Below are 15,367 nucleotides of genomic sequence, written 5' to 3'. Positions count from 1 at the left end.
CTGTTTTCACCATGGCGAGAAAACACCAGACTTGATTCACTGGTGTGGAGGCCAAGTTAATGTGAAGTAATATTCAGTTATTGTTAAAACATTTTGTTTAATATGTAATTTAATAAGTGAATTTATTGAAGTTTAGGAAGAATTATTAGTACTGCATGTAGCTAATTTTGTAATGTTTTGTTGTCAATGAGTGCTTTATTTAAGTTGTATGTTTATAGTTTAAGTGTTCATTTCGCAATTATGCAAATGAGGTGTGGACGCTGTAGCGTTAACAAGGAAAGAAAGGAAAGGCGCTGCTAGTTTATCTACAGAGCCACACGGTTTTTCAAACATAGTTGTTTGTGAAGGTTAGATAAGATACAACTGCTCTTGTAAAGGAAATCTCACAAAAACTGTGGAATAAATTTTTGTTTTGCATCCCTATTTCGGAGCGCTGTGGAAGTTTTATTTCCTCTACAAACACGCGAGTGGATACAGCAAAGAAACCTTGTGGCAACACAACTGGCTTTTTCAAATCGATTTTATTTAATTGATGAAAAAACTGGAAAGCATTAATGAATCAATATTTTTGGCAACTACAACTATCAAGCAGGATCTTGGTAAGTTAGACCCAGATAGCTTAGCGCTAGCAAGTGTCAGGCAGCAAACTGCCCACATCCAGAAAACTATGGAGTTACATTAGTGTCACAATTATTCAATCAAAAAAATCATGTCAAACAAAAAACAGATATGTGATCAAAACTTTTGGATTGAAAAATAAAATGTTTCAAACAACAATTACAATTTTTTAAAACAACATAAAGAAGCTGACTTGGAGAAATATAGTTAGCCAAACACACCTGGCCGTTAAAAGTGACTCTTCGTTCCCTACCTGTCCGTGTCTGACTCAACACCTGCTGCTCTCAGGTTCTGATCGTCCAGCTGGAGGAATCGATCTGTTCAGGAAAACCTAAAGCCTGTCCTGCTTCAGCTGCTCTCTGCTGCTCAGACTGGACTGGGGAAATAGGAGAACACCAATTTAATTTCATAGCATAACCCAGCAAAGGGCATATTCCATCTAATGCCAAATAAAACACAGTATAAGACACACAAATCAAACAATCAAAAAAGACAGAAATGATGTGAATATCCTCCTTCACCCTGTGATTACCAACTTGGTTTTTCAATTTGCATCTGGAAGAAAATATGTATTTCAGTTACATTCCCTCCGTCATCCACAGCCGATTATGTGCTTTTTAAAATAAGTATCTGCAGTCACTTAACGTGTGGTTCACATTAACGTGGACCTAACATGGTGCAGCGATCCGCTGTGTTCCACTTTAGCTTCAATGCTAGCTAACGCACACAGATGATTACACAACAGTTTAACACGTTTTCTCCACATACATTCAGCATTTCCATATTTAATGCCACTGACAGGTCAACGAATTCAACATAAAGACACGCTGTCATTTTATGAAGATTACTTACCGTCCCTCACCGAGGCCCGCGGCGAGAGGCGACAGACCGCGGCGAGAGGCGACAGACCGCGGCGAGTGGCGACAGACCGCGGCGAGAGGCGACAGACCGCGGCGAGACGGTAGCTCTCCAGGACTGGACTTGAGCTCCCCTGCTTTAAAGGGTCACCAGGCCAATTCCTTTATAGATCAGTGCATGATGACTTCATGGCTGGTCAGGTCTACAGCTCTCCTCCTCACACCTGATGGAAAGCTGGAGCAGGCCTGAAAAACCACTTCAGGTGCCGTGATTGGCTGAATGCTCTGTGACTGACTGTCACTCTAACCAATGGGAGCAGCAAAGGTGGGATTAAGGGCGGGTTTTACCCCAGGTTACATCTGAGGTGATTTTATTTGATTGAATAATTGTGAAGCAACTTTAAGTCCCTAGAAAAGCAACTGCTTTCATGCTTGGCTGAAGTTAGTCGTCTCTGAGCTTCTGCTCCAGGATTCCAGGATCTTCCAGGATCTTCCAGGATCTTCCGTCACATCAGACTTGTGAATAAATACTGTCACTTTCTCATATTTGATGTTCCCTGGAAAATGTTCTGATATGTGCAGTTAAGTATTGCTGTTATTTACTGTAACAAATGAAGCTGGAATAAAAACATCTGAAGAAGAAGTGGGTGTTACAGGATCATTTTACAAAACTAAAGGATCAATTTAAAGTTGAACAGGAAGTGGGAACGTTTCAGGTTTCAGGCCTGCTGTCCAGAAAACTCACTTTGAATTATTCTCACTTTTTTGTGACCCATGAGCTTAAATTCAGACTTTAATCCCAGTTGGTTGTGGACTGATCAGCTACAAGTAGCTTTTAAACCAGTCAGGTTTATTAGAACAGAACATTTCAGCAAAGTGCTTTACATCATAAAAGCACGATGCGGTCATCGATTATGAAACAAGCCATGAACATTACATTTAGTCAATATGATCAAAATCATCAAAGTTCCAGTTTCTACTATCAAAGGCTAAAAGCCATTTGGTCTTGTTATTTATTCCTCATTCATGACAGAAACACATTATTCTGGATCAAATCTATCCATCTCTAAGATGTTTTGGTGGCTCTGATGTAAACATTATTAATATTACTGAATCATATTTAGAGCTTGATTATAAAACTAAACACAGCTGAGTCATGGCAACAATCCACCAACACGCTCTCTGCTCAGATTATTATTATTCATAGAAATTAAGTCAAAACAGACATTCTGTTGATAGACCATTGGTCATTGATGAGTTATTGATCAGATCTAGAAGTTATTTCAGGTTCCGAACTGTCGGGTCGGGTCGGTTCCGTCGGGTCGGGTCGGTTCCGTCGGGTCGGTTCCATCGGTCGGGTCGGTTCCGTCGGGTCGGTTCCGTCGGGGGGGTCGGTTCCGTCGGGTCGGGTCGGTTCCGTCGGTCGGTTCCGTCGGGTCGGGTCGGTTCCGTCGGGTCGGTTCCGTCGGGTCGGGTCGGTTCCGTCGGGTCGGTTCTGCATCACTTGTCTCTGATGCCGTCATAACCATGGAAAACCACACTTCCTGCCCGCAATCCGGCAGCCAAAGGCCAGCGCATCTGCACGCTTCCTCCTGCAGGCAGAAACGTTAATGGATCAGAACCGGGCCGGATCAGAACCAGAGAACAGGCCAGCCGCCTCACCGTTGGACAGCGTGTGTGGAGGACGCCGGCGTTGAAGGTGTCTCCGGCTCCCAGCGTGTCCACCAGCGTCTCAGGAGGAAACGCGTCGGAGTGGAGCAGCAGACCGTCAGGACCCAAAGCGTCCGCTCCTTTCTCAGCCCAGGCACAGATCAGGACAGCCCTGAGAGACAGACGGGTCAGAACCAGAACCGTCTGTGTCGTTCCTCTGACCTTTGCTCCCTCACCCCTTCTTCACTCGAGGGTAGAGTCCTTTCAGAGCCGCTTCAGCCGAGTCGAAGCCAAATTGACGAGCAACGTCTTTGCTGACAAACACCTGGAAAACAACCAGAACCCGATCAACGACGGGTCGGACCGGATCCGTCCGAACCTGGACGCTTCCGTACCACGTCTCCGTAGGGGAAGAGCTCGTACAGCGGCTCTCTGGTTTTCTCGATCTCCACAGAGACGCCGATCCTCTGATGGTCAGGAAGCTGGGCGTTAAACTTCTCCACCTGCAGGATCATCTTCACCTGTTCGCCAGGGTTTCGGCCCTGACCCAGCAGGAGCAGGGAGAGAACACAGCAGGAAACCAGTAAACACCAGGAAAACAGTGAACACCCAGTAAAACCAGTAAAACACCCAGAAAACCAGTAAACACCCAGAAAACCAGTAAACACCCAGGAAAACCAGAACACCAGTAAAAGTAAACACCAGTAAAACCAGTAAACAACCAGAAAACCAGTAAACACCAGAAAACCAGTAAACACCCAGGAAAACCAGTAAACAACCAGTAAAACCAGTAAACAACCAGTAAAACCAGTAAACACCAGTAAAACCAGTAAACAACCAGTAAACAGTAAACACCAGTAAAACCAGTAAACAACCAGTAAAACCAGTAAACACCAGTAAAACCAGTAAACACCAGTAAAACCAGTAAACACCAGGAAAACCAGTAAACACCCAGTAAAACCAGTAAACAACCAGTAAAACCAGTAAACATCCAGTAAAACCAGTAAACATCCAGTAAAACCAGTAAACCCAAAAACCAGTAAACCCAGTAAACCAGTAAACAACCAGTAAAACCAGTAAACACCAGTAAAACCAGTAAACAACCAGTAAAACCAGTAAACAACAGTAAAACCAGTAAAAACCAGAAAACCAGTAAACAACCAGTAAAACCAGTAAACAACCAGTAAAACCAGTAAACATCCAGTAAAACCAGTAAACAACCAGTAAAACCAGTAAACAACCAGTAAAACCAGTAAACACCAGTAAAACCAGTAAACACCAGTAAAACCAGTAAACACCAGTAAAACCAAAACCAGTAAAAAAACAAAACCAAAACCCAAAACACCAAAAAAAAAAAAAACCACCAGTAAAAAAAGTAAAACCAAAAACCCAGTAAAAACCAGTAAACACCAGTAAAACCAGTAAACAACAGTAAAACCAGTAAACAACCAGTAAAACCAGTAAACATCCAGTAAAACCAGTAAACATCCAGTAAAACCAGTAAACACCCAGTAAAACCAGTAAACAACCAGTAAAACCAGTAAACATCCAGTAAAACCAGTAAACATCCAGTAAAACCAGTAAACACCCAGTAAAACCAGTAAACATCCAGTAAAACCAGTAAACACCCAGTAAAACCAGTAAACACCCAGTAAAACCAGTAAACACCCAGTAAAACCAGTAAACAACCAGTAAAACCAGTAAACAACCAGAACCAGTAACAACCAGTAAAACCAGTAAAACCCAGTAAAACCAGTAAACATCCAGAGTAAACACCCAGTAAAACCAGTAAACAACCAGTAAAACCAGTAAACACCCAGTAAAACCAGTAAACACCAGGAAAACCAGTAAACACCCAGTAAAACCAGTAAACAACCAGTAAAACCAGTAAACAACCAGTAAAACAGTAAACATCCAGTAAAACCAGTAAACATCCAGTAAAACCAGTAAACACCCAGTAAAACCAGTAAACAACCAGTAAAACCAGTAAACATCCAGTAAAACCAGTAAACCAGTAAAACAGTAAACACCCAGGAAAACCAGTGAACACCAGTAAAACCAGTAAACAACCAGTAAAACCAGTAAACATCCAGTAAAACCAGTAAACAACCAGTAAAACCAGTAAACAACCAGGAAAACCAGTAAACACCCAGTAAAACCAGTAAACAACCAGTAAAACCAGTAAACAACCAGTAAAACCAGTAAACATCCAGTAAAACCAGTAAACATCCAGTAAAACCAGTAAACACCCAGTAAAACCAGTAAACACCCAGTAAAACCAGTAAACATCCAGTAAAACCAGTAAACATCCAGGAAAACCAGTAAACGCCCAGTAAAACCAGTAAACACCAGTAAAACCAGTAAAAACCAGGAAAACCAGTAAACACCCAGTAAAACCAGTAAACAACCAGTAAAACCAGTAAACAACCAGTAAAACCAGTAAACATCCAGTAAAACCAGTAAACATCCAGGAAAACCAGTAAACGCCCAGTAAAACCAGTAAACAACCAGTAAAACCAGTAAACATCCAGTAAAACCAGTAAACAACCAGTAAAACCAGTAAACAACCAGTAAAACCAGTAAACACCAGTAAAACCAGTAAACAACCAGTAAAACCAGTAAACATCCAGTAAAACCAGTAAACATCCAGTAAAACCAGTAAACATCCAGTAAAACCAGTAAACAACCAGTAAAACCAGTAAACATCAGTAAAACCAGTAAACAACCAGTAAAACCAGTAAACATCCAGTAAAACCAGTAAACATCCAGGAAAACCAGTAAACCCCAGTAAAACCAGTAAACAACCAGTAAAACCAGTAAACATCCAGTAAAAACCAGTAAACACCAGTAAAACCAGTAAACACCCAGAAACCAGTAAACAACCAGTAAAACCAGTAAACATCCAGTAAAACCAGTAAACATCCAGTAAAACCAGTAAACATCCAGTAAAACCAGTAACATCCAGTAAAACCAGTAAACACCCAGTAAAACCAGTAAACACCAGTAAACATCCAGTAAAACCAGTAAACATCCAGTAAAACCAGTAAACAACCAGTAAAACCAGTAAAACCAGTAAACAACCAGTAAAACCAGTAAACAACCAGTAAAACCAGTAAACATCCAGTAAAACCAGTAAACAACCAGTAAAACCAGTAAACAACCAGTAAAACCAGTAAACACTCAGGAAAACCAGTAAACACCCAGTAAAACCAGTAAACACCCAGTAAAACCAGTAAACATCCAGTAAAACCAGTAAACACCCAGTAAAACCAGTAAACAACCAGTAAAACCAGTAAACACCAGTAAAACCAGTAAACAACCAGTAAAACCAGTAAACAACCAGTAAAACCAGTAAACAACCAGTAAAACCAGTAAACATCCAGTAAAACCAGTAAACAACAGTAAACCAGTAAACAACCAGTAAAACCAGTAAACAACCAGTAAAACCAGTAAACATCCAGTAAAACCAGTAAACAACCAGTAAAACCAGTAAACACCAGTAAAACCAGTAAACACTCAGGAAAACCAGTAAACATCCAGTAAAACCAGTAAACACCCAGTAAAACCAGTAAACAACCAGTAAAACCAGTAAACAACCAGTAAAACCAGTAAACACTCAGGAAAACCAGTAAACATCCAGTAAAACCAGTAAACACCCAGTAAAACCAGTAAACACCCAGTAAAACCAGTAAACACCCAGTAAAACCAGTAAACAACCAGTAAAACCAGTAAACACCCAGTAAAACCAGTAAACACCCAGTAAAACCAGTAAACAACCAGTAAAACCAGTAAACAACCAGTAAAACCAGTAAACATCCAGTAAAAACCAGTAAACAACCAGTAAAACCAGTAAACAACCAGTAAAACCAGTAAACATCCAGTAAAACCAGTAAACAACCAGTAAAACCAGTAAACAACCAGTAAAACCAGTAAACACCCAGTAAAACCAGTAAACAACCAGTAAAACCAGTAAAATCCAGTAAAACCAGTAAACATCCAGTAAAACCAGTAAACATCCAGTAAAACCAGTAAAAACCAGTAAAACCAGTAAACATCCAGTAAAACCAGTAAACAACCAGTAAAACCAGTAAACATCCAGTAAAACCAGTAAACATCCAGGAAAACCAGTAAACGCCAGTAAAACCAGTAAACAACCAGTAAAACCAGTAAACATCCAGTAAAACCAGTAAAAACCAGTAAAACCAGTAAACACCCAGTAAAACCAGTAAACAACCAGTAAAAAACCAGTAAACATCCAGTAAAACCAGTAAACATCCAGTAAAACCAGTAAACATCCAGTAAAACCAGTAAACATCCAGTAAAACCAGTAAACACCCAGTAAAACAGTAAACAACCAGTAAAACCAGTAAACATCCAGTAAAACCAGTAAACATCCAGTAAAACCAGTAAACAACCAGTAAAACCAGTAAACAACCAGTAAACATCCAGTAAAACCAGTAAACAACCAGTAAACATCCAGTAAAACCAGTAAACATCCAGTAAAACCAGTAAACAACCAGTAAAACCAGTAAAACCAGTAAACAACCAGTAAAACCAGTAAAAACCAGTAAACCAGTAAACATCCAGTAAAACCAGTAAACAACCAGTAAAACCAGTAAACACCCAGTAAAACCAGTAAACACTCAGGAAAACCAGTAAACATCCAGTAAAACCAGTAAACACCCAGTAAAACCAGTAAACAACCAGTAAAACCAGTAAACAACCAGTAAAACCAGTAAACACCAGGAAAACCAGTAAACATCCAGTAAAACCAGTAAACACCCAGTAAAACCAGTAAACATCCAGTAAAACCAGTAAACACCCAGTAAAACCAGTAAACAACCAGTAAAATCAGTAAACACCCAGTAAAACCAGTAAACAACCAGTAAAACAGTAAACAACCAGTAAAACCAGTAAACAACCAGTAAAACCAGTAAACATCCAGTAAAACCAGTAAACATCCAGTAAAACCAGTAAACAACCAGTAAAACCAGTAAACCAGTAAAACCAGTAAACAACCAGTAAAACCAGTAAACATCCAGTAAAACCAGTAAAACCAGTGTCAGCAGAAAGACATTTCATTTGTCAGATCTATTAGAGAGAAGCGGTTCTGGCTCGTCGGATCTCACCGGGCCAGAACCAGTGGATAGGATGTTCTGCTACACTGGTGCAGAGTGGGACCACTGGTCTGGTTCTGGTTCTGGTTCCTCACCTCCCAGTGGATCCACTTGAACTGAGCCAGGTCGATTCTGGAAAAGTCCTCCGCCGTTACATCAGGAAGATCCCTGACAGACAGAACCAGGTTCAGTTCTCCAGAACCAGGACGGGTTCAGTCCAGAACCTCATCCAGTCCTTCAGGTCAAACCCGAGATTCTGGCCCGGTTCTGTTTGACCTGATGACCTTCATCGAGGAAGACGACTTCAGCACAAACATTGAAATTAAACTTTATGGATTTGAGTTTCATCCCAAAATCAATTCGTCTGGATAAAGTGCAGATGGTTCTGATCCGGAAATCAAATTATTTTATACTTAAAAATCAAAGTGACTCTTGAAGGAGTTTTTACAGTTTTCTGGTTATTATGAATGAATGTTATTCTCAGATCAGTGGCTGATTGATGAACATAAAAATGCATTAATTACTGAATTAAACCCAAACCACTGCAGACTTCCTACAGAACATCCGGTTCTGATCCGGTTCTGATTCTTTACACTGCAAAAACACAAAATCCAACCAAATATTTCAGTCTAGATTCTGTGAATATCTGAGCTCTAAACTAATTTACAGGAAGCGTTTCAGCAAGAAAAAGGAGTTTGTGTCAACAACACCAGCTTCACTGATTTCACTGAGACTATTTTATTATCAGTGAAACAATCGCACCTTTTGACACCAGAACTGAGGAACTGTTGATCTTAAGCAAGTTCCTCTTACTGCAAAGTCACCTATAAGTTGGTTTTGTCTTTGTCAAATGGACAAAGACATTTCCACTAGAAAAGACAAATGTCTTGTTTTTTACAGTGTGAAACTGACGGACCAATGAGGCACTTAGAGCTGAATAAACTTTTTCACATCCACTTTGGGTTTCAGGCAGGTTTACACTCTGTTTTTCAGCTGTAACCTGATTATTTCCTGGTTCTGCTGATCCCGATCAGAACCAGGGACTCAGGAGTGACTTTCTGCTGCAGGCTGACTGGTTCTGTCAGGTTCTGATCTTTGAGCACTTCTTGATCCATTACATCATCGCTGAGCTGGTCCTGGCAGACATGTTGGTTCTGCCATCCATCCATACTGGTGCTGCGGGTCAGAATCCCACACATGGACCGGATCGGGACGCTGAACTGGCTCCGACCCATCAGAGGAAACGTTCACGCAGCAGATGGATACGCCTCAATCCCAATCCGTCTTGGCGGTCTGAACGCTCCGGTCCCGATCTGGTCAGCCCCAAACAGCTGCAGTTGGTGCTCCGCTAAAGGCTGTTAGCGGTTAGCTTTCTGTTTATCATCTCCCTTCAACAGGTGACCATGCAGTTGCTCAACAACTTTAAAACACATCCAGAGATGGCGGCCATCTTTACTGTGTAAACAAAGTGTTGCGGCGGCCATCTTTGCTGCCGTGGGCAGAGCGCTGCTGGGCGATGGCTACGTTCTCTTTCTGAACCTGAAGTTGAGTCTGCAGTGGATAAGATCAGATCATTTCCTCCTGATTTCTTCAACACGTGGAGCAGCGTTCACTAAACTCCCATCACCACAGACAGGGGGCCTCTTACGTATCGTAGAGGAGGACGGTTCGAGATCCGCTGGATGGACAAACCACGCAACATGCACTTGGAGTTTGACCTTTGACCTGCCAAGCAACTGCTGACACGTCAATGGCACGCTGCAAGAAGTCGGCCATGATGAAACTGAGAGACAGACAGGAAACATTAACATCTACTTCAAAATAAAAGCTCTGACAGAGGGCTGAACAGCAGGGGGCGCAACTTCTGCTATGACCGTGAAGCTGTAAAAACAGAGGCAATCAGTGACACACACACACACACACACACACACACACACACACACACACACACACACACACACACACACACACACACACACACACACACACACCACACCTGTTCATATGCAGGATGGTTCTGCTTCCTGTGCGGATGTTGCTGATGACCACGGAGGCCGGAGATACGCACTGAGCATGCTCAGAAACCAGAGACACGTCGATACCAAACTTCTGAAAATCCTCCAAAATAAAGCTACAGACAGGAAACTTTTCAGCACTTCAAAAAAAAAAGAATCAGGACAGGAAAAGGTTTTCCTATAGGAAAGAGGAATTCAACAGAGGAAACAGTTTCAGTTTATTTCTACAGCATCACAACACAAGGCGACAAAGTCACTTCAATTCAATCCCAGTTATTAATGAACATCTAGTCATTTAGACCAGTAGGAGGCGACAGTGGAGAGGAAAACCTCCCTTTCAACAGGAAGAAACCTCCAGCAGAACCAGAACCAGGCTCAGTACCAGTAGCTATGGAGGTTTGAGAGACACAAGAAGAAGAATCAGAAGAACGGAACCAGAGAACTTTCTGTGTCAATGAAAGTAATCAGTTCATGTGAGCAGCTGCTTCATCTGGAAGAGAAACACCGTTAGCGCTGAGCCGGTTGTAAAAGCTGCAGGATAAACTAACAGGTAGAGTTAGTCAGTAGCTTTGTCCAGGAGAGATTCAGACTTTATGATTTTAAATTTTGTCATTATGCAGAAAGCACAACACAATCATTTCAGTTCAAAAAACAAAAAGCAGACAACATAAGGCAGGGGAAGGTGGGTGCCTCAGGCTCCAGCTCTGAAGGAAGGTCCTGCCCTGAAAGTAAAGAAACAAAAAGTTAACAATAACAGCAAATGATGCAAACTGGAGAATCGTAGGAGAAAGTGAGAAGAAGCAGTTTGTACTCTGGCAGCTGGTAACAGCATGACTACAGAGACAACTCAGCATAACCCCAGTCGGACCAGCTTCATCTGAAGGGAAAGTTTTCATCTTGGGTTAGAAAGTATTCAGGCTGTCGCCTCTGCAAACTGGGAGCTGGTCCACTCTACTGCCAGAACCTGCTGCACCTGCAGAACCTGCTGCACCTGCAGAACCTGCTGCACCTGCAGTCTGGTACCAAAGGGTTCATGTAAAGCAAACATCTGGACCAATCATGTCTCTGACAGGAACATCCGGCTCCATCAGGTGTCTGATGGACCAGCAGTTGTATTAAATGTGCCAGTATGGCGTCCTTTGCCTGATAACATTCAGAACTTCAGTAAATGAAAACTGGTCCAACACCAAGCGCAGAACCTGCAGGTCCTGATAAACCTGGCCCAGTGCACAACATGGCTTCCTACTGGTTTTAGTGGTGTAGCACAAGCCAAAGGACTGAACTCCATCAAGAGTGGACAGTTTAGTCCTTAAGTCCTGTCCTACGTGGGAACTGAACCGTCCCATTCCGCCCAACCAGAGGACCAATCTGCAGATCCATCTGGGTCAGACAGCAGGAACGCTGACAGACCTGACCAAGCCTCTGGTGTGTATTGATCTGTCCTGATGTTCCAGGGAATCACAGCCATGGCGGTAACGGACCAATCAGGAAGCTGGGTGGTGATCATCATTTCTCCAGTGAATCTGGCTGAGTGGATCAGACTCAGACCGAGCTGTGATTGGTCCGTTCTGTGGGTGATCTGATGGACGAACTGATACTCACTCCGCCACCGGCCCGGCAGCCAGCGAGCCCATGAAGGCGCACGGCGCCCCCAGCAGGGACAGAACCGTACACGAGTTTGAAGCGTTTCCTCCACGCTGCCACCGCTGCGACACACACCTGCAGAGACACCGCCATGTTGGTTAGAGACACCGCCATGTTGGTTAGAGACACCGCCATGTTGGTTAGAGACACTGCCATGTTGGTTTTCAGGATTATCCTGTTAGCATCGGCTGCTTTTAGACAGATCACATTTACACTCATTACAGAAGAATTATTAGAGTAACATTTCATTTTTCCATGTTGGATTTTCAACATGAAAATCCAACATATTTCCGTTCCAGAAAAAACATTTATACCTTCATTTAAAGTGAAAATTTATCACATTCATGTGCAACAGCAGCTACGTTCAGAAATACATCTACTAACATGACAAATTAGAATATAGACCCAGTTAAACCATTAGACTCAGAACCTCCAGAACCACCAGAACCATCATCCGGTCCGGTTCTGACCCGGTCCTGAACCGGTTCTGACCCGGTCCTGAACCGGTCCTGACCCGGTCCTGACCCGGTCCTGAACCGGTCCTGACCCGGTCCTGACCCGGTCCTGAACCGGTCCTGAACCGGTCCTGAACCGGTCCTGACCCGGTTCTGACCTGGTGTCGGTGTCCTCCTCCGGGTATTCTTCCACCACGCTGATGACGTCCAGACAAACCAGACCCACACACAGGATCTTCTTCTGGTCCGCCATGTTGCTTTCAGTTTGGACTTTGATGCGGACGCAGGTCATCATCAGATCAAAGTCACATTTTATGCTTCACTTCCTGTCGGTGGAGGCTACAAAATAAAAGTCCCACAGCTTCTGACTGCAAGGCAAAGAGCACAGTGAATGTCGTAAAGTACACGTTTCACTTCCTGTCACGTGATCTCTGAGCAACCTGTGAACTCAGAACTGCTCTGCTGCCACCTGCTGGACTGAGGCGGAATGAGAGGGCATCGGGTATTAACGGGGTTTCACAGAGAAACACGCAGAAACTTCGGAAAAGAACCTTGGTCAATATTTAAAAATCACCTGAAAAAAAATAATAAAAACACATTTGAAACAAGTATGTAAGATGTGACAGAATGAATAAATCAATCAATCTTAAATAAATCAATGTTGTCCCTGCAGAGCGGAGCTTTTCTTCCATTCTCAGGTCTTTCAGGATAAAGTCCAGAAACTTTTCCTGAAATGCTTTGCTTAGCAGATGGAGAACTTCGTGATGGATTACATGGATACTATGCGGTAGTGGCGCTTCTAAACCTGCAGGTACAAAGGAAATCCTATAGAGGGCGCCATATTTGTGCCTAAAGACTGGAATTTCACCAGGAACTGTTGAAGAAAACAGGAAGTTATTCAATGGGCGTCACAGAGAAAGAAACTTTTCATGAATAAATACGAGGATCATCTTCATCACCTGGTCAGGTAAGACTAAACAGTGGGAACAGAGGGAGAGCTGAAACACTGAAACACAGACTGCTGCAGATGGAAAACCAACAACTACATCAAAGTGAAGTAAGATGTGTTGGAAGGAAAATGACTTCCTGGTTTCACGCTTTGTCCACTTTGGTTTCGTTTCAGTCGGAGAAGAAATGGCATCCAGGTTGGAGGAGGATCTCTGCTGTCCGGTCTGTGACGTCTATAAGCGTCCAGTCATCCTGCCCTGCAGCCACAGCTTCTGTAAGGACTGTCTGCAGACCTGCTGGACAGTCAGAGCTGGACGCTCATGTCCGGTTTGTAGGAAAAGATCCATAACAGACGCTCCTCTATGTAACCTGGCCCTGAAGAACCTCTGTGAATCATTCTTAGAGCAAAAAGCTTCAGAGAGTCTCTGCAGTCTGCACTCTGAGAAACTCAAACTCTTCTGTCTGGACCATCAGCAGCCAGTTTGTCTCGTCTGCAGAGATTCAGAAAAACACATCAAGCACAGATTCAGAGCCATCGATGAAGCTGCTCAGGATCACAGAGAGAATCTGAAAACATCTCTGGAGCCTTTAAAAAGAAGAAACTGGAGCAGAAGAAGGAAGTTAAAGAGGAGTTTGATCAGACAGCAGAAACATGAAGGTCCAGGCCCGACACACAGAGAGGCAGATTGTTGAGCAGTTTAAGAAGCTTCATCAGTTTCTAGCAGAGGAAGAGGAGGCCAGGCTGGCTGCACTGAGGGAGGAAGAGGAGCAGAAGAGAGGGATGATGGAGGAGAAGATGGAGGCTCTGAGCAGAGAGATAGCAGCTCTTTCAGACACAGTCAGAGCCACAGAGGAGGAGCTGAGAGCTGCAGACGTCTCATTCCTGCACAACTACAAGGCTGCAGTGGAAAGAGTCCAGCGCTGCCCCCTGCTGGAGGATCCACAGCTGCCCTCAGGAGCTCTGATAGACCAGGCCAAACATCTGGGCAACCTGGCCTTCAACATCTGGAGCAACATGAAGGACATGGTGACCTACACTCCTCTGGTTCTGGACCCAAACACGGCTGGTTCAGGACTCCATCTGTCTGACGATCTGACCAGTTGGACGTTTGGAGAGCAGCAGCAGCTTCCTGATAATCCGGAGCGGTTTGGGGCAGAGTGGTCCGTTCTCGGCTCCGAGGGCTTTAACTCCGGGATCCACAGCTGGGATGTTGATGTTGGAGACAACAGAGTGTGGGTGCTGGGCGTGTTGGCCGAATCCGTCCACAGGAAGCGGGACATAAAGTCTGGGTTATTGGTCATCTGGTTCTATGAAGGGATTTACTCAGCTGTCTGCCCGTCGGCTCCTTCCGCTGATCTCTGCGTCCAGAGGAAGATCCAGAGGATCCGAGTGGATCTGGACTGGGATGGAGGGAATCTGTCCTTCTCTGATCTGGACACGAACACACACATACACACCGTCACACACACCTTCACTGACCGGATGTTCCCTTACTTCAGAACGGTGAAAACAACCAGGATCCTCCCGATGGAGATGTCAGTGATCAAACAGCAGCTCTGATCAGATTGATCCTTATTGATCAGATTGAAACTGTTTGCATCATCGCGTTGCTTTCTGCTTCAGATCCAGATGCTACAAACTAAATGTGACAGGAAGTGAAACTTCTTTACTTCCTGTGTGGCTCTGATCAGATCTTGATTTTTATGAATCCATCTAAAAGTCGGTATCAGGATTAGTTAACTTTATCAACTAAAGCTTAGTTAACACTTTAATTCCTGTTTTCTTTTTTTAAATGTTACTTTAATTTCTCAACTCTACCTCAAAAATGACTTTAGATTTTTTTCTTCATGTTTATTTAGGGAAAAAGACACATTTTAGTTTTTCTACTGTTTATTATGATTTTTTAAAAATGTTTTATTGACCTTTATTAGTTAATCGACAGGAAAGAGGGTAAAGGTCACCAGACCGAGAATCGAACCTGCCTTCATATGTGAGTTGTGCTCAATCGCTGCGCCACCAAAGCACAATGTTTCATTTTAATGAGTCATTAAAGTATTTTGTA

The 15,367-nt window shown here is 43.2% G+C and overlaps 1 protein-coding gene and 1 pseudogene across 1 annotated transcript; one reads left to right on the top strand and one right to left on the bottom strand.

The window, feature by feature from the left end:
* Positions 1-2,869: 2,869 nt before the first annotated feature.
* On the bottom strand, positions 2,870-12,877 carry LOC129355167 (ketohexokinase-like). The gene is given in 9 exon segments (XM_055024709.1): positions 2,870-3,008; positions 3,010-3,060; positions 3,138-3,297; positions 3,362-3,450; positions 3,521-3,667; positions 8,338-8,410; positions 9,891-10,025; positions 11,860-11,976; positions 12,515-12,877. Coding segments are annotated over 9 exon segments (942 nt in total). The 5' UTR covers positions 12,652-12,877; the 3' UTR covers positions 2,870-2,975.
* A 366-nt stretch (positions 12,878-13,243) lies between these two features.
* On the top strand, positions 13,244-15,367 carry LOC129355159 (nuclear factor 7, brain-like; annotated as a pseudogene).

Source organism: Poeciliopsis prolifica, unplaced genomic scaffold, assembly GCF_027474105.1.
Source record: "Poeciliopsis prolifica strain line A6 unplaced genomic scaffold, Auburn_PproV2 SCAFFOLD125, whole genome shotgun sequence".
Classification (NCBI taxonomy): Eukaryota; Metazoa; Chordata; class Actinopteri; order Cyprinodontiformes; family Poeciliidae; genus Poeciliopsis; species Poeciliopsis prolifica.
Note: the sequence above shows the minus strand (reverse complement) of the source record. Positions and strands in the feature narration are given on the sequence as shown.